Source organism: Maniola hyperantus, chromosome 5, assembly GCF_902806685.2.
Source record: "Maniola hyperantus chromosome 5, iAphHyp1.2, whole genome shotgun sequence".
NCBI classification, from domain to species: domain Eukaryota; kingdom Metazoa; phylum Arthropoda; class Insecta; order Lepidoptera; family Nymphalidae; genus Maniola; species Maniola hyperantus.
Window position 1 is genome coordinate 7,457,879 of NC_048540.1, and position 19,923 is coordinate 7,477,801.

The 19,923-nt window shown below is 38.4% G+C and overlaps 2 protein-coding genes across 2 annotated transcripts; both read right to left on the reverse strand.

The window, feature by feature from the left end:
* Positions 1–652: 652 nt before the first annotated feature.
* On the reverse strand, positions 653–16,752 carry kermit (PDZ domain-containing protein GIPC-like protein kermit). Its single transcript, XM_034968572.2, has 4 exons — positions 16,194–16,752; positions 6,134–6,364; positions 4,066–4,317; positions 653–3,590 (listed from the first exon to the last, which is right to left on the reverse strand). The coding sequence occupies exons 1-4, from the start codon at positions 16,434–16,436 to the stop codon at positions 3,351–3,353; spliced, it is 966 nt and encodes a 321-aa protein (XP_034824463.1). The 5' UTR covers positions 16,437–16,752; the 3' UTR covers positions 653–3,350.
* Positions 16,753–17,481: 729 nt separating this feature from the next.
* RpL37a (ribosomal protein L37a) lies at positions 17,482–19,234 on the reverse strand. The gene is made up of 3 exons (XM_034968597.2): positions 19,100–19,234; positions 18,791–18,926; positions 17,482–17,659 (listed from the first exon to the last, which is right to left on the reverse strand). The coding sequence occupies exons 1-3, from the start codon at positions 19,100–19,102 to the stop codon at positions 17,520–17,522; spliced, it is 279 nt and encodes a 92-aa protein (XP_034824488.1). The 5' UTR covers positions 19,103–19,234; the 3' UTR covers positions 17,482–17,519.
* Between the last annotated feature and the right edge of the window lie 689 nt (positions 19,235–19,923).

The window sequence follows — 19,923 nt, forward strand, 5'->3', positions numbered from 1 at the left end:
TGAAATTTCTTAAGTGACATTTTACAGAAAGCAGGTGTTTGAGTTTTTATAATTTTTATAGCATTAATTCCATTGTTCAATGGAATCATCGACTTACAATGTTAGATATATTATTTCTAAATTTACCCGTAGCTACCGTACCAACTCACTCAGCTGGCGATTCTTTTTGCCCCCCGCCGTAGACGGAGTAAAAAATCTAGACAAAGGAACGTTTGCTTTCTCATTCACACTAAAAAAGAGAGCACAGATAAAGTTACTAATGTGATAAAAAGAGACCTAGCTAACCTATTTTTGTCCCTTATAGTGTAACCAATTTTTTTCAAGGACTAAACTTTAGTTGCAGAACAAACTTTGAGAATTCGTGGCGTCATTGTATTTCTCATTAGTTATTTACTTGTTTTCACATAAAAAACGTTTAATACAAATATTGTTGATCGGTTACCAATGCGTGCCAATGGTAATTGGCTCATACCAATACGTGGTATAAGTAAGGTACACTAAATGTGTGCGTCTGCGAGCGCTTTTTCGCGAGTGATTGGTCCGACGCGCACGCACACTTACGCAATGTCCGTGTATACGACGTACCACAATTAAAGTTCACTCGCCTTCGTGAATTGCAAGAACTGTAACAGGTTCAGTATAAAAGTCATGATAAAAGGATAAACTCATTTATTTAGTAATAATAATTTATCATTTAAAAAAATCATAGATCATTATTCATTGTCAAAAATGAAAAAATATAGACTTGCAGGCTTGACTACTTTCAAGTGAACCGCTGCTGCATTGTAGGTAGCTGTTAAACTTCAACTGGTGTAAAATACCTATTAGGTACCTATAGTAGAAACCATGCAATAGTGGTTCACTGGTTGACATTAGTTTATTTTACATAAATAAGTACTTAATAGATAAAGTCTTTGTTGCTTGAAATAAACTTCTATTTATTTAGTAAGGCTCCCTGTCCACTGGTGCGGAGCGGAGCGGTGATGTGTATAGTTGACCAATCAGCTCCCCAATTGTGTAAGAATAACCATTTCATGGCTATCGCAATCGTCAAGAAATTCTGCCCTTTGATTGGTTGATTCGCTGTTTACATTTTTTCACAGCCAATCAAAGGGCAGAATTCTTGACGATTGCGATAGCCATGAAATGGTTATTCTTACACAATTGGGGGGCAGTTTTGTCAGATGCCAAAATAAAATTATCACGTTATTTACTGACAATCTGATTGGTTTGCTCAACCCATCTCCGCTCCGCTCCGCACCAGTAGACAGGCACCCATTTTCGGTACTAGATGCTGCCAGCAATTTTACCCGCATCAAGGTTTTTTTTTAAAATCCCGTGAGCACTCTGCCTATGTCCATCATTTCTGGAGTGATAACAATCTGTAATCTATAAACACAGATAGACACAGTGTCACTTTTTCATACGACTTACCTACCTCTGGATTCACTTTGAGCTAAAGTCATCAACATTATTTTACCTATGTATTAATTTGCTACTTAGCAACAATAGAAAAGGCACACATTCTTAATTTCTTATCATATATTCTGTTGACTATACAATATTATCATACAACACTTAAATTAGAATTCCATTGCCCAGGCAACAAAGCATAATTATTACCGACACCATAATGATCAACGGATAGACGCCCACTGCTGGATATAGGCCTCTTGTAAGGACTTCCACACGACACGGTCTTGCTTGAATCCAGCGGCTCCCTGCGACTCGTCTGATGTCTTCCGTCCAGGAGTCTTCTAATGCTGCACCTCCTGGTGCGAGGTCGCCATTCCAGCACCTTGGGACCCCAACGTCCATCGGTTTTCCGAACTATGTGCCCTGCCCGTTGCCACTTCAGCTGCGCAATCCGTTGAGCTATGTCGGTTACTCAGTTCTCCTACGGATCTCCTCATTTCTGATTTGATCGCGTAGAAAAACTTCAAGTATAGCTCTCTTCATCGGCCGCTGTGTGACTCTGAGCTTTCTTATGAGGCCCCTAGTTAGCGACGATGTCTCGGATCCATATGTCATCACTTCCACGCACCATTCGTAGACTTTGGTCTTCAAGCATTGAGGAATTTTGGACAAGAAGATGAATCGATCGATCTCGAAGCTACCTGAACGCTGCCCAGCCGAGTTCGATTCGGCAGCTGACGGCTTTCTCAAAATTGGGCCTACCTAACTGGATTGTGTGTACATACTCGTCTACAATTTCGAGTGCAAAGCTCTCAAAGATTACTCGGTGGGGTAGGATATAAGCATTACACATGATTTTCGCCTTACTCATGTTCATTTTTAGGTCCACCTGCTGAGAAGCTCTGCTAAGGTCATTGAGCATTGTATTGAGTTCTTCCAGTCTCGCATATCGAAGGTGAGTAATTGATGTTAATGCCAAGTCCGTTTCAATCCAGAAGCTTAAAAATGTCTTCCAAAGCTGCGGTAACAGCTTCGGGGAGATTACGTCTCCCTGTCGCACTCCCCGCTGCAATTGGATTGGTCTCGTTGGTTGGTTTTTGTATAAGTACATCAGTGCTTGGATATACCGGTAGTGGATCTGCTATCTCTGTAAAGACCTCAACACAGCCCAAGTTTCCACAGAATCGAAGGCTTTGTTTGCATGCCAAGAAAAGTGGCCGAAGATACTCTTTTTTAAACTGCCGCAACGTGTAAATGTGATCTATGGTACTGAAGCCTTTTCGAATCCGGCTTGTTTGTTACCGACATAGTTTACATAAATTCTATTAATTAAACATCTGTGCCCAAGAAAGGAGAATGACCAACACATACCTATTGTCTACACAGTCTGTGACCTGTGTCACGATATCTGTGTTTACACGTCATGTCATGTTATATATGTTTGTCTGTCTGTCTCTATATAGTGACCTGTCTGTTTGTCTGTCAATTGATCAACGAAGTGATCCATCCTCTACTATTCCTTTTCCGGGTTCCTTTTTTTCCTTTTGAGGTTCGGAACCACCAATTAATGCCTGTTTTTTTGTAAGTAGATAGTTTCTTAATCCTGTATTAGACTAACTTTAGGCTTCACTGCCTGGGTCTTTTATTGAATATGTCCATAACTAACTCAATAAATACCTACTTAGATGTCTAAGTAATCAGTAATGACTGTATCATTTTGTAACAATAAAATATAAGTACCTACTTACATAAAGTATCTACTAGGTATCTAATTATTGCTATTTCATTATCTAGCACTTTTATAATAGTGAAGCCAGTAAGCCTACTCATAAATATGACTTGTCTCTAAAAAGGCTCCGATCTTTACAGCTATAAATGCCAATTCAATTTTTAACTAATTTTAGGTAAGCACCTACTAAATTAAAATATTATCTCTATCTGAGTCTTCCAGATCTGGCGTCAGTGATAACTCCCCATAATTCGATGATGAATTCATCAGTAAATCCAAATTCTTGTAAGTCGCTATTGTCAATAGCTTCAGCAAGTTGCATCGAATTCGCTTTTCCTTCTGAAAGATCCCACATTTGGGTTGCCAGCTCTGTGTCATTTATTCCCATAAATGAATCCAGTAAACCGTTTATTTTGTCTATACCGGCCTTGGATCTCTCGTCGTGCTGTAATATAAAAAATAAGTACCTATAGCTTATAAATTGTGTTCAATTGTGTTACAGTCAAACTCAAAATAACAGTCAAAACTAGCTTTGACGAACGAGTTGTTGCTGTAAAGTAGGTAGTTTAACCAGAAATTTAGGTGAAAACTCTTTGCTGGAAAAATTCATAGGTAAATATAATGCATATAAGATCGAATGTGGCCCAAAACGAAATCGGAGCAGCCCGACTCCACACAGTCTTGTTTAGACAGTACTTTCAAGCCCCTCTAGGGCCTAGAGCTAGAGTGTTTTTGTAAAGCGCGAAGACCGATAAGACTGTGGGTGTCCCGGACTCAGATTTAAACCTACCTTCTTCTGATTATTTTAAGTCATAAGTGTAAGTACCTACTCTACTCTTATCGATTTAAAAGTGATACTATTAGGAAAAAAACCGTGTTTGTTCCAAAATAATTCTGTGCATAGTAGATACGGTACATACCTCATTTTCTATAGTCGCTTGTCCGTTCGCTTTAAATCTCAGAGTTTCTTTTCCAGATCCATAACTTTGTTTCTTGCTAGACCTTGCGCTGCCACTTTTAGGCCCGATGCTCCCGAAACCACTTTTTAATGGTTCTACAAGTCTAATCGTGAATGTAGTTCCTTTAGGTATGTCTTTAAGTAGTTTTGCTACTTCGTAATGTCTCTTTCCGACTACGTTCTCGCCGTTTAATCGTTCAATATGGTCTCCAACCTGAAATGACAATAAGCACGAGGAGTTTAATACGATAATAGTTTATTTCCTACAGAATTGTTAGGGGAATGACCGTTAAATATAGGGCAACAATAGTCGACCGGCAAATACGTCTCAATTCTCCATAGGTACCTAATCTTAGAGCGATCACACACTCATCCGATCCGAATCCGTGAAAATACGGATATCTACGACATATTTACGTCATAAGCTACCATATAAAATTATAGTTCTATGACTACTTCGGAACGTATTTCGATGGACTCGGATCGGATGAGTGCGTAACCGCCCTGTCGATTCATATTATAATTGATGATTAATAAACAGAAAAACATCACGTGACGTTTGTCATAACTACCTCTATCCTTATTCTTAGTAATAAGAGTCTTATTCTTAGTAATAAGAGTCTTATTCCTCATTGCTAAGGGTCGTAATGCTTTCCATTTATCACATAGGTAGGTAGGTACTGGCTAATACCAGTAATATATAGCTAATAATACGTCTACAGGATACAAAGTAGGTACTTATCTCTGTACCTTTCGTCGAAATCTGTTATAGCCATGAAGAGGTAACAGACAGGGACAGGCAGACAAACACACTAGCGCCTTTATAATATTAGTAGGTAGATGATTAAGAAGATGTATCTTCTAAGGTAGACCGTAGCAAATGCTTCTAAGTAATAAGACTAATAGGGGTTTAAAAAATGACTAGGTAGTAGGTACCTACCTGGACGTAGTGGCAAGTGTCTAGCTCTCAAGTCTTATCGTTATCATAGTAATAATTATTATTAGAAGTTAGTTATTAGGACTACAGGTACTGTTACCTACTATCAGTAGTCATCATTTATGTGTGTGTGTGTGCTATAAGTATCATAATAATTTATAATCAGTGGTATCTTCTATATGAACATTTTTCCCTGCATAACCCTATCCGGTACAGATCTGAGACTCAGAGATCAGTTAGCAATAAAACCTATAAAATGGCACCCAGTTCTTCATTAGTGTTCTTGCTTTGTTTTTATAACACCACACATCCAAAGAGGGACAAGAAACAACAGGTTTCCCCACCTACCTACCTTAAAAATAAGTCATGCTGTGCCGGGATGCGCCTAAGGTGGAAAATTGTGTAGATAACATAGCTCATAGAGTTGTTTCTGCTCTATGACATAGCTATACCTATTTTTTGCCATAGGTATTCTAGTAAACCTCATTAGTTGAACCCTTTAACTCTAATTAACGACCATAACCCGCGTAAAGTTTATTTAAGTATAAGAATTTTTATGTTTCTAGTTTTGTTATATCATAGCTATACTGGGACCCTGGATAAAATGCAGGCTGATACATTAGAAATGTAGATATTCATCGGGGCCTAACAATTATTGAATAGTCCACGAAGTTAACGCAACAGTCCAAAAATTATGTTAACGTTGAGGCAATCCAGCAACTTGTCGATGAAAATAACGAAGATACTAAAAATGAATACTTACCTTTTGAGCTATTGCAAAGTGAATTGTGTAGTAATTAATTAAGAAATGCGTAGGTATTAAATAGGCAAATTTCTAAAGATATACTTAGCTAATTTATATAAGTTTTACTAATAAGTAGCCAACAATAAGGCTAAATCTTTGTTCAATTGACTAGCTCTTTGACACTCAGTAATAAGAACAAATAGGTAGGTAGATACCGGGAGTTTGTGTTGATGTAAGTAGGACACGAAATTATATATTTGGGACACAAAAGTACTAAGTAGCTCGTTTCGAGCGAGTCTAAAAGGTGTATGGAATGACATTTTCGTTGCTAATCCTAGCATTTCTTACCTCTATGTGTGGTATTCGTGACACAATTGATCCTTCCTTAATTCGCTTAATGAATGCATATCCTGCGCCATTGTCGGTGATAGTTAAGCCGAGTGCGTCTTCTGTTTTCACTATTTCTATTTCTTTTGGCCGACCTTTCCTATGTGCGAATATAAAGTCTTCTAAGCCGATCTGGCCACCAAGTAACTTTTTCATATCCACTTTGTGAGTGTTCAATGTGCAGAACAAAATCTGAAACCATAAAAATGAACGATAAATAAGTAGGTAACTTAGATATTTTATCATTGGTTCCTATTAGCTAATAAGAATGCTTCTCTACACGCCTATAAATAGCATGTCTAATCGCCATTTTTTGCGTTCTACCTGCCTATTTCTTACAATATTATACCTATTCTTCGCTAGCTATAGCAAATCAATTAAATCATAGACATTAAATAATTATTTGTTGCAAGGCTGCAAAGTTGTTATTTGGTACGAGTGCTTGTATTGAACACGGAGCAGGTAAGCGAAGGATTAATTAATTATTTTTATTATTATATTAATTTTAATCTGTTTATGTATATATAAGTAAGTTATTTACATTAATTGTACCTACCTATTTATATTCGGGCGAAAGACTGGCTTCCCATAGCACAGGGAATCCTAGTTTGGGGGCCAGGAACTTTGCATTGCTACTACCAGGGTTATGTACTTATATATATCTTGTAATTTTTTATCAAATAAAGATTATATTATATTATTACAAGATTAAATTACGAGCAATGAGAGTGGTTGAAGAATAGAATCCGGAACATAGCAACGTATTTAAAGGCATGAGAGACTGCTGAATTATTATGCATCTCTCAGTCAGCAGAAAAGGCTTTGAAAAATTTGGCCTAGGTACCTATTTAGTTGTCCTCTATTTTTCTTTCTTTCCAAAATAGCGGCCTCACATAACACCTGCATTAATCAACAGCTGGCATCAATACAAACAAGTATTGTATGAGACATCTTTTAAAGTGTCATGTTTCCGAGATACAACCTATCAAAGTTAATGGTTGCGTCATCAGTAGGTACAACAGTCTAGCCGTGGCCGCTATTTTGAAAAAACAATGGCGAAGACGCCCCATACTAAAATATTCAAACCCCTTTCTTCTTAGTCTGAGTAGGCCCTGTTCTGTCCACTCCCTGACCTACGACCGGTGGGTCATAGTCCATTGACCGCTAATAGCACAGTCATAATGATGCTACAAATTCCAAGTTTCGCAAATACAACGATGACTACAAATTCCACGGTACGCACTTCGCGCTGAACTCGCATAAAATTAGCGGAATACGGACGAGGAGAAAATTTAGTTTATATAAAAAATTTAGTTGATTTGGGTACTTCCCTTCGCTTTGTTAAAAAGTTATTAAATCACCCCCGACATAAAATAAGTGTAAATCAACCAGTTAGAGCCCAATCCCAAAGCCGCTCACTGCTGTAAGTTGTCGACTCGCACACTCAGGGGTTCCGTACCATCGTATAAGATATACCGGACACTATGTAGAACACTAAGTTAATGACGGACCGTGCCATCTACCTATATGTGATTTACTAAATAAATATTTTCCTGAACATATTTTAATTTTAATTTCTTTTGGTGATGTCACCACAAATTCACGGTTTTCGGATTTTTCCACTTGTACTACAAGACCCAACTACCTGCCATGATTCATAATAAAATTCTAGGTCGTTTCTTAACAGACACGACAGACAGACAGACAAACAAAGTGATCCTATAAGGTTTCGTTTTTTCCTTTTGTAGATACGGAACGTTAAAAAATGGGAATTGATTAAGTGGCTGTTATAAGTACCTACATAATATATATGTTGTCAATTAGAATGGTTACATGCGAATCCAGCAGCGATTCGCCACATTCGCTGAGCGATGTTCATATCACACGAGACTGCGCCCCTCTGGGCGGCCGATGTGATTTAAGGTTCGTACGCACCTGAGCGGCGCGGCGCGGCGCTTCAGTGAGCTTCACGTCGCGGCACAGAGCTTCAAAATATCATTTCTATCATTTTGTATGGCGCATATCGCACTAGAGCGGCGCGGCGCGGCGCTTCACCGCGCGTTGCCGCGCGGCACGGCTGGAGAGAATATTTTGAAGCGCAGCGAAGCGACGCGCAGTGCAGTGACGCTAGTGCGACATACCCAGCGGCGCGGCACGGCGCTTCGCGCTCGTACGCGAACGGGTATAAAAGTGACGCGCAAGTGACGCGAGGTGCCGCGTACTGAAGTTGTAGTGCGGTAGGCACCGTCGAGCGGCCTGAGGTGACGCGTTCTGCAGTCGGACTGAAGCGCCGCGCCGCGCCGCTCAGGTGCGTACGAACCTTTACTTCCGGGCCGCGCGGCGCGCAGCAGTGCGTGCTTCCGCAGCGACAGTTTGGAGAGAATTACATAAGTATAGATACGTTGTGCGATAAAACTGCCATATTTTAAAACTTTTATAAATACTCATCATCATCATCAACAACCGATAGACGTCAACTGATGGACATGCCTCTTGTTAGTCTTGTAGGGACTTGCACACGCCACGGTCTTGCGCCGCGCGCCGCCTGAATCCAGCGGCTTCCTAGTCTCTGATGTCGTTCGTCCACCTAGTGTGTGGTGTTCCACTGCTGGGCTTTGCAGTGCGAGGTCACCATTTCAGCACCGTGGGACCTCAACGTCTATCAGTTTTTCGAACTATGTGCCCTGCCCATTGCCACTTCAGCTTTGCCACCCGCATACTCAAAAATACTCATCTATGAGTAATGCTGACTAGACATGGATCGGACTCGCATACATACCTCGGGACCGGATAGGTACATCAATGTGAATCACATCACATTCATGAAACAATAAGTAGGCAATAGGTACTTATTATATTAAAGTACAGTATGTTATAGTAGGTATAATAACTTATTATACCTAATAATGTTTAATATTACCTATGAATTGGTAGCAGAGTGCGAATGCAAATTCAACATATAGGACTAACCTACGTACATACTACATAGGTATACAAAATAAAACATCGATAGGTAGACCATACTCCTTCAAAGATAATGTTACTAAGCCTTCCAGGTACCGGTTACAGAGCACTTGATTGGATTCAATTCGCATTGGGGATACTTAAATAATGGTCTGTCTTAATAAAAATCCTTTTTTGTGTAAAACAATTGCAACATAAAAAAATAACTGGCTGTATTACCTACACTCGCTCTACATATAAATAACTAGTAGTTGCCCGCGACTTTGTCCGCATAAAATTTCTGGTTTCTCATGAGATAAGAAATTTTCCCGCTGCAAAAGGGATTTTTTACGTTGCTAACTTCAATACCTACATAGGATTTTCATATAACCTCCAACCCCCATTTCAGTGATTTCGTGATTAGTCAGTGAGTGAGTGGTATTTCGCTTTTATGTAATAGCTGGTACCTACCTATGTACCTATATTTACGATTACGAATCGCGGCGCGCCGCTGGCGAAATCACGTGGACGAGCGATCGCGAGCAGCATCGCAACATCGTGGATGGGTGTTTCCCAGCATTCACGGACGGTTCACGGTCTTTCACGCGCGACTCGAGCACAAAACTGAAGAGCGGCCATAAAAATTTTATAGGCCGTGGAATATTAAGAAAATGCATGCCTACTGCCGGTGCCATTTTACCACTGACCTTTGCAACTCGCGCCGTTAGCCGTCACGGTCAACCTATTGCCACCATCTCAAAACAATATAGCCTGCCACCTAAAGTTGTATAAATGTGTAGAAGCCGCGGGCGTTATCTAATATCTAGTCTAGACTCATCATCATGATCAACTTATCGCCGGCCCACTACTGAGTACGGGTCTCCTGTCAGAATGAGAAGTGTTTGGCCATAGTCTACCACGCTGGCCAAGTACGGGTTGGCAGACTTCACGCAGAACATTATACATACATATAATGCACAGTACAATACAATATACATTTCCAAGCAGATGTATGTTTTAAAGAACCTTTGATTTCCTAAAATGTAAATTATACATTTCCTAGGAATATTAGTACTTATACAATTTCTAAATATCAAATACAGCTGCGGACTATAATCATTTATTGATATGTACTTAGGTAAGAGTGAGTTAAGATAGAGGTGAATCATTTTCAAAAGAAATGGGCGATTGGCATTATTGTGATAATAATACCTAACTACTACCTATACCTACCTACTCACTATATTATTTAGAAAACATAATCCTATTAAGTAAAAAAATCACCTTTAGCCACATAATATGTACACATATTATGTGGCTAAAGGTGATTTTCAATTGTTATGTATGCAATTACGTCGTATTGTTTAACGAATTACCGAATAACTTATACCGAATTTGTCATACAATGTGACTGGCACTTGCTAAGTTAATCACTGTCACTAAAAGCAAACATGACGTAAGTATATTATGTTATGTCAAGAACAAACAGTCAAAACTAGTTTTCACCAACAACGTTGGTCAAAATTAGTTTTAAAATACATGCCTACAAATACAATATACATACCTACGAGTAGGTACCTAGTTTTAAATCTGACTATTGACTCTACGCTGTCTTATGAGTTATGACTCCTACCAAACAATACTGTTTGGACCGGAGTCAGGGTGCTCGATTTCGTTCTGGGCCACATTTGATCCAATCTTAAATGCATTAAATGTTGTGGCCTTTATTATGAATCAATTTAGAGAAGTTTTGATCAGAACAGTCAAAATTTTTTACCAACCTCTGTAGGTAGTCAATAGTAGTTTTGAACGGAAAAGAGTTTTGACTGTAACGATCGATGTTACAATCCTATAATATATAGGTATGTATAATGTATATATACATAGGTATATTACCTATGTCACCTATATTGTATACTACCTATGTAACTAATCATCTTAATTGAGGATAAATTTAGAGATATTTTTACTAAATTAGGTATGTTTACCGTACCTATATTAGCTAAATTACGCTTAACCAGGTTACGTAACTAGGTGTACTACCTATACATATTATCATCATAATCAACCCATCACCGGCTCACTACAGAGCACGGGTCTCCTCTCAGAGTGAGAAGAGTTTTGGCCATAGTCTACCACGCTGGCCATGTGCGGATTGATAGACTTCACACACCTTTGAGAACATTATGTAGAACACTCAGGCATGCAGGTTTCCTCACGATGTTTTCCTTCACCGTTAAAGCAAGTGATATTTAATTAATTAAAACGCACAAAACTCCGAAAAGTTAGAGGTGCGTGCCCGGGATCGAACCCCCGACCTCCGATTAGAAGGCGGACGTCCTAACCACTAGGCTACCACTGCTCATTATACATATTATATACACATTATTACTTTGCCACTAGATCACAGCAATCAGCATATCTAGAAAATAATAAATAAGTCGGTATAGGTACCCCGTGAACCAAATTGGTAATAACAAGTACCTACCTAGGTAGAGTTTCACATTGTGTAGGCTGCGTAGACTTAGTACCTAAAGTAAGAATTTCTTTTGTCACTATAACAACAAATATTTAGTACCTACGGAACGGAACTCTTCGTGTGCGAGTCTGACTCGCACTTGACCTCAGATGTTTTGTAGGTTGAATCATGAATGGAACCGACCCTGTTTACTTAGGTAGGTACCAACCTACTCTTCTTTGATTTATTAAAAGAGTGTAAATAATTACCATAAATAAGTTAAGTATAGGAGAACAACGCATATGTAGGTACCTATAAAAAGCAATAATAAATAATTACGGTCTACAATAATCATGTCATGGATGTAGCTACGTCTGCTTTTGCCTACTCTTATCGCGGTTCAGTTCTAGTTCCAGCGAGGACGGACAAACAATGTCGGTATTGAACTATAAATAGACATTATTGTACAACGGTTAAATAGGCACCTAGTTTATTGACTAGGTATCAGAATGATTGGTGGAATTCATAATTTATTAACTGTACTTAAACGTTTCTTATAAGGGAATAGAAAAACAACCAAAACTGGTTGTACAGGTAGGATCAGTTAATAGGTAGAGGTATCTGTTTAATTTTAATTGGAACACTTTTTATAAAATTAATTACCTAGGATGATATCAATAACAATCCGCTTGCTTGAGCCTTGTTGATCTTTATCGCAGTGTGGCGTGCAGGTCATAGAGGCACAAAAGCACTGCTTACTCTTGTTAAAATTTTCATAAAATAGAAAAGAAATATTTTTTATTCAAATATTTAGCTACTTTTGAATCGTCAAAAGAAAAATAAATCCTGTGGGAACTCTTCGATTTTCCGGGGTCCTTAAGGCCCCGGGATGTAACTCGGTACCTTTCATCAAAATCGGTTGAACTGTTAGGCCGTGAAAAACTAACAGACAGATAGACAGTCACACTCGCAATATTAGTGGTTATATGGAGTGGTAGCTTTTGCCCGCGACTTCGTCCGCGGTACATTTACGTAATTTGTAGCTTATGTTACCTCTGGATAAAGAAGCTTTCTAATGGTGAAAGAATTATTAAAATCGGTTCAGTCGTTTCAGAGTTTATCGATTCCAAACTAACAAACAAATCTTTCCACTTTATAATATTATTATCTAAACAACAGAATAGAATAGAATAGAATGTTTTTTTATTCATGTAAACTTTTTTAAAAGTGCTTATGAATAGTCAGGTAGTTTTAATTTAACAATACTAAAAATACCGATAAATAATAATTTATTGTAGTTTGTAAGCTGTGACTAAAATAAACGAACATTTTTCATTTTTTATGGACGGAACCCTAACGGAACGAGGCCCACTCGGCACTTGGCTTTTTTTAACGTTACCTACCTACCTTTACCTACAGAGGCAAACCTGGAGATAAGTTTACTTAACTACAAACTAATTGAGATCGTAATTAAGTTTTAGTCATATCATATAGGTATTACTTACTTAATGAATTATTTATCACTAGACATTGCTTTATCAGGTTGGTAGGTACCTACCTACCTTTGTCATGTAAACATATAAAATGCTTTATGATAAAGCTTTTCAAAGTAAGATTACTAAGTATATCAAGTGAGCAGTGGCGTGCACAGAGTTTGAGGCCAGGGTAGGCATTAGTTGGTAGGAACCTGTTTACTGGCAGGCTATAATGAAAAAAAAAATAAAAACCGACTTCGTTACACAAACACTAAAAATTGAAAAATAATTTAATTTATTACCGAATATATTATGTATACAAGAGTTAATATAGTTCCATTATAATACTTTTTGGTGCCGGTGCCAATTAGCTTTAGCTGCGCGAATCGTCTAGACTTCATATTTTTATGGGACTCCACAATGGCACCTCATTGGCACCGACCCCAAAAAATATTATTATGGAACTATATTAACTCTTGTATACATAATATATTCGGTAATAAATTAAATTCTTTTTCAATTTTTAGTGTTTGTGTAACGAAGTCGGTTTTTATTTTTTTTCTAAAAAAAATTTATTTCACAATTTTTAGTGGCTCCATGGAATTATGCTATGACTGGTTAAAAATCTACTGTTTACTAAGCTATTACACTGATCGCGAGCAATTTACTCTTATCCGTTGAGGAGTTCCAGTATCTATCTTCGAAGATGTTCATCAGATCTTCACCAAATTGAAATGGGACCAACTTTGAAGTATACCCTTTCAAACAAAAAAAGAATTTTCAAAATCGGTCCAGGCGTTTTCGCGTAATCGGGGAACATACATTAAAAAAAAAAAAAAAAAAAAAAAAAAAAAAAAAAAAAAAAAAAAAAAAAAAAAAAAGATTCCGACGAATTGAGAACCTCCTCCTTTTTTTGAAGTCGGTTAAAAATAAGCATTAAGCTATTCCAACTGGGGTAAGCAGTGCATTTATGCCTCTATGACCTGCACGCCACTGCAAGTGAGGTATCATTTATTATGAAAGGGCCTTTACCTGTAGATTCTAAAACAAACTTATATTTATTTTTACGCATAAGTTTTTGATTTAGCGTGCAAAATGTCGATAAAATACGACTGTAGTACGGAACCCTCGGTGCGCGAGTCTGACTAGCACTTGGCCAGTTTTTTAATACGTTCACTTGCCAGGCAGGCAGTATCTATAATATTATTATTTTAAAAGTTAAAACTATTTCTTGCTTCTCAAGTTGATAGCATTAAATTATTTCATATGTAGTAGTTAATTAAATAAGCAGGCGTGAGAAGGAAGAAAAGAGGGGTTTTACCATTTTGGTACCTACGGAACTCTAAAATCTTGATGCTTTATTTGTAGATATACCTACAGTTTAGTAGTGCTAATATTTTAGGTTGCAAGTCTAAATTCTTGCATATTTTTTATACCACGAAATACGAATCAGTAAAACGAGTAGGTAAGTTGTTTGTGGAAAACTAATTCAATGCGGTTGTTGTCTATTTATTAGGTGTTGTTAGGTAGGCCTTGCATTTTAATTCTAACGCAGGTAAGTAAATTGGAAAGCGATAAAATAATAAATTCGGAGCTCGTAATTTTCTCTATTGTAGCCTAGGTAGCTGACTGTATTAGTTAGTGGTGGTGGTGGTATACATAATTTGTAGTTAAATAGGCCAAGTGCAAGTCAGACCTCGCTCTTTGAGGGTTCTGTACATCCATACTAATACTATAATATTATAAATGCGAAAGTGTGTCTGGCTGTCTGTCTGTCTGCTAGCCTTTCCCCATCCGTTCAACCGATTTTGACGAAATTTGGTACATCAATAGCTTACATCCCGGGGAAGGACATAGGCTACTTTTTATCCCGGAAAATTAAAGAGTTCCCACGGGATTTTCAAAAACCTAAATCCACGCGGACGAAGTCGCGGGCATCGTCTAGTAATTAATAATTATTATTATGAACAACATAATTGGGAAATCTGAGGACCCCGACTCCACGCAGACTTGTCTGTCTTCACTGATCACTCCTATCCCTAGAGTGCTTTTGTTTTAGAGCGACGCCATGTTCATGAAGTATTATGAATGAGCGAGCGAAAGGAGGAAATTAATAAATGAAAGGTGAATGGAATAGGTACATGAATGAAGACCAAACAAAGTCTTCGAACAGTGCGTGTTGTCAGTGATGACTGGATCCGAGTCATGGTCGCTAAGAAAACAGAGCGGCCGATGCTTGGATGAACTATGCTTGGAGTTTCTCTACGTGGTCAAGTCAGAAATGAGGAGATCCGTAGGAGAACCAGAGTAACCGAAATAACTCAACGGGTTACGAAGTTAAAGTGACAATAGGCAGGGCGCATAGTTCGAAAAACCGATACACGTTACGTTGGGGTCCCACAGTGCTAGAATGGCGATTGGCGACCTCGCACCGGAAAGCGCACCGTTGGAAGACCACTCACTAGGTGAACAGACAGCGGAAAAAATTCTAAGCCTAATCAAACGAGTCGTAGGGATCCGCTGGATTCAAGCGGCGCGCGGCGCAAGACCGTGGAAGTCCGTATAAGAGACCTAGATTCAGCAGTGGATATCAATCAGTTAATAATAAAATTAGGTATGATGCTGATGAATGGAATAAATAATGTCCTTTAGGCCATCGTACGGCCCCCTTTTTCACCGACTTCCAAAAAGGAGGTGGTTCTCAATTCGGCCCGTTTTTTTTGCATCTCCCATAATGAAGTTAGGGAGGTAGATACTAGATACTTACCTACATATACCTATACCTAGTCCTATATGTGTTATTTCAAAATTTAAACAAAAATACGCAGCGTAGTTTGTGGGAGTGGGTGGGACAAACTATGACCATCCGTTCTTCAGGTTCCTTAGACCTTAGCTTCTATTTTATGTTCGGGATTCAAATCTACGACCCTTTGCGGCCACTTTGGCTACTACTAAATAAGCTACTGAATCATTGAGTCTCGAAAGTTGAAATCCATCGGCTAGGTGTTATTTAGACACTAGGTAGGTAGGTGACTACACCTAATTAAATAATATAAAAAGCGCATAATGAGCAGCATTCTTGCCTTAATTACCGCCAGAACAAGTTCGTAATAATTTGTATAGGTGATGTAATGATGAGACTTACATCGTCTGGAGGAAAGTCGTAGCATTCCGCTATTTTCTGATATAGCTCGTGAACGTTTGAAAATCCGGAAATTAGGCCAAGCGGACTTCCTTGTGCTTGTTGACAGTGAAACACTAACTGCGACTTTTGAGCACCATTGTTATTGTCCACACCGTTAGCGGAGTGGTTTTGTATATCCTCCGCCGGAGCGGATGGCACTGGGGGCGCGGAATATTTTGGCGCCTTCTTCTTAAATAATGACATCACGGAATAATAACACTAAACTTAATTTAAATACAAAGGTTTATTTGATGTTAAAGTTAACGCACACTCATTCCAGTTGCCTACAGAAATTATTCACCACACAATCGCATAACTTGCGAGAACTTCGAATGATTATATCTACGCGTCATAGCACACAACAATAGATAAGTTATCACTCGATGACGATATAGGATAAGATTGTGGAACTCTAGTGTTGAAGGTTCTTCATAATAAGACCGATGTTTATTTTATGTAATGAGGAGAAAACGTTCGAACGACTACACGCCGGCTGACTGAGTGAGGAGGTCGGAGGAGGACTGAGGCGGGCCGCGGGAGGTCATTGAGGGCCGAGGTGAGAGGTCCGAGTCTGACGCTCAAGCTACAGGGGGGAAAGAGCGCGATAATGCCGTAGCTATTTCAAATCGCACGTCGCGTCATCAGCCAACCAACTTTGTGTGACATTCCGGTGTAGTAACTTTTACTCTTGAATCTCTAATATTCATTACAACAAAACAATATCGGATGCTGGATCCTCCTAGATATCTAGGTACTCATGTGCTCCTACTTTACGTTTATGAACAGATATTATACCTACTTATAGAAGCCGTGATAGCTTAGTGGCGAGGACGTCCGCCTCCTAATCGGAGGTCGGGAGTTGATCCCGGGCACGCACCTCTAACTTTTCGCAGTTAGGTATCTAGGTAATTATTATTAAATATCACTTGTTTAACGGTGAAGGAAAACATCGTGAGGAAACCTGCATGGCTGTTGCATATAATCCGGTCTCTAATGATTACTTATCAAAAGATTTATCACCTAGTGTGATTTTACTTTACTTGACATTGCTACCTGGCAAAAATGATTCTAGGTCAAAGGGAAGTATCCTTATACGTATTGTATTAGGTTTTGATTTTTTTGACGAGTCTTCACAGACACATCAGACAGAACGAAGTGAATCTATAAGGGTTTCTTTTTTTCTCCTAAGAAAACCCTGCGGGACCCTAAGATAACTATAACAATTTGAAAAATAAAATACACAAGTACATTAGTTTAAAAAAAATTTATTCACATAAAGCAATAGGTCTACGATGAGGCAACAGCTTTTTTAGGTGTGGGTTTGCCTTCTTTGAAGCCATTACGGAAACGTCTTCTTACAATCTTGAGGTGACGCATGCGGCCAGTGCCAGTGGTCTTCCTCCTCTTGGCCTTCACTGACCAGTGATCTGAAATCAAGCCATTATTTCTTATCTTAGAAGTATATAAGCAGATCTGTATCTAGATTGTCTCCTAATCATTAACTTAACATAATGAAAAGCTAGCAGACATACACACTTTAACATTTATAATATTATTAGTAGTACCCTTTCTGTTCCTACTGTACTACCGCACTACCACTGGTTTGTTTTGTTTTTGTAAGCTACTTTTATTGTTTTTGTACATCACACAAAAATCACTAACATATTTTTGATAGGAACTTTCATAATTTTATAAGTTTAAAGTCAGTGCTAGATATTTATTGAAGTACCTACCTACCTGATTAAAATTGTCTATGAGTTAAAGATTTCATGAAGGTCTCTCTATAACATAAGACTCTTGGTAAGAAAGCATTTTCAGAAAGGGGGTAAGGGGGTGCGCTAACATCTTAGCACCCCAAATGTCAACCTCACCTGCACGTGGTGCCCCCTGCGAATCAGCGGACGAGGATATGACGACCGAAGAATGGCGGGATAACCATTCCATATGGCTTGGATTTAAATAATACAGACCAGAGACGGGCAGCAGCGTCACTGGTGCGAAATAGCCTACAGCCCTGCGCTGACCAACCCGCCTGCCCAGCGTGGTCAGTATGGGCACTACTTCTAATGAGCAGCGCCAATTTGGCGCGCTCTTGGAAAGGCCTATGTCCAGCAGTGGACGCAAACAGGCTGATGGATTGGATTGGAAAGCAGAGCTAAATTGATTGTACCAGTACCCTACTGGTACAATCAATTTCGCTCTGCTATGTGAATTTTTGAATTCTATTATATTGACAGAGATGTTTTTAGTTAGATCATTAGTGATTTATCAGTAGGTAATGAACTTATGTATGAATAATCCTCCAGTAAGACAAAATAAATAATTTTGTCTCATTTAGACAGACACTAATAATTCATAAACTATACTATACCTACGTTTACAAGAAAATATTAAGTAAATAATAATATCTTCTCAATCATAGTAGGTTACTATATATCGCAGAATATTATATTATATATAAAAGTTATTAGGTATATTACGTAGTTTAACTTTTAAGTCTTTCGTGTGCTTATTCATGTGATTGTTATATTAAACATAAGAAAATAAAATATACTTACAAGAGCGCAATTTAGCCGCTGGATATCCACACTGAGCGCATTTTGATTTTTGAATATGATAGGAGGATCTACCACATCTTCTGCATAATGTGTGTGTCTTATTTCGGCGTTTACCAAAGCTTGAGGTACCCTTCGTCTGAAATATTTATCACATATAGGTTATAAAAACACTCGCTCTCCTTTAAAAAAATATTGTAAATTTTTAAGTAAACAAAGCATTTTAAGTCACTGGACGCGTAAATTATAGAAAACTCTGGAATAATATGACAGATTCGAGAAGATTTAAATGGAAATTTAAAAATACTCTACCATTTTTACAACATTTGACAAGGAAAGAGAAACTGAAAGAAGTCAGTCTCAGACTCAGACAATGACACAGATGACAGATTTTTTTTAAAAATTTATTTTACGGCCCTGGATAACAGTCCTTTAAGGCGAACCCAGATGACAGAGTGCAATTGAATACACAGACCAATAAAGCTATATATATGTATATATAAACGCAAATAAGCTGTGATAGCCTAGTGGTTAGGTCGTCCGCCTTCTAATCGGAGGTCGGGGGTTCGATCCCGGGCACGCACCTCTTACTTTTCGGAGTTGTTCGTTTTAATTAATTAAATATCACTTGCTTTAACGGTGAACGGAGGAAAACATCGTGAGGAAACCTGCATGCCTGAGAGTTCTCCATAATGTTCTCAAAGGTGTGTGAAGTCTACCAATCCGCACATGGCCAGCGTGATAGACTATGGCCAAAACCTTCTCACTCTGAGAGGAGACCCGTGCTCTGTAGTGAGCCGGAGATGGGTTGATCATGATGATGATGAAGTTTGTATTGAAAGTGAACTTTACATTACTTTATTTACTTCATTGCCCATAAGGTCGGTTTAAAACTAATGTAATCTGCTCAAAAAGGCTAGAATCCAGAGCCATCTGTAGTGTTTACTCTGTGGTAATATTCATTATCATGTAGGTTATTGGTCTGTGATTTTCATTTTTCAAAAACCTATAGTGATTATTCTTTGGTGATTATTTGTTTTACAAGAAGCATTTCACAGAGTACCTACATTATATAGGTATACTGTGGCCCTACCGCGGTTGTTTGACAGCTACAATGTCACGATCGCAATCATCTC

What these genes read in the sequence shown, in the direction of transcription:
- kermit (XM_034968572.2), bottom strand. Translation starts at nt 16,436, where the DNA reads ATGTCATTATTTAAGAAGAAGGCGCCAAAATATTCCGCGCCCCCAGTG. An exon ending in ACGACTTTCCTCCAGACGAT is followed by an intron (nt 6,365 to 16,193) that starts GTAAGTCTCATC and finishes TTATGGTTTCAG; the next exon opens with ATTTTGTTCTGCACATTGAA. An exon ending in AAGCGACTATAGAAAATGAG is followed by an intron (nt 3,591 to 4,065) that starts GTATGTACCGTA and finishes TTTATATTACAG; the next exon opens with CACGACGAGAGATCCAAGGC.
- RpL37a (XM_034968597.2), bottom strand. An exon ending in AGCGGCTAAATTGCGCTCTT is followed by an intron (nt 17,660 to 18,790) that starts GTAAGTATATTT and finishes GCTTGATTTCAG; the next exon opens with ATCACTGGTCAGTGAAGGCC.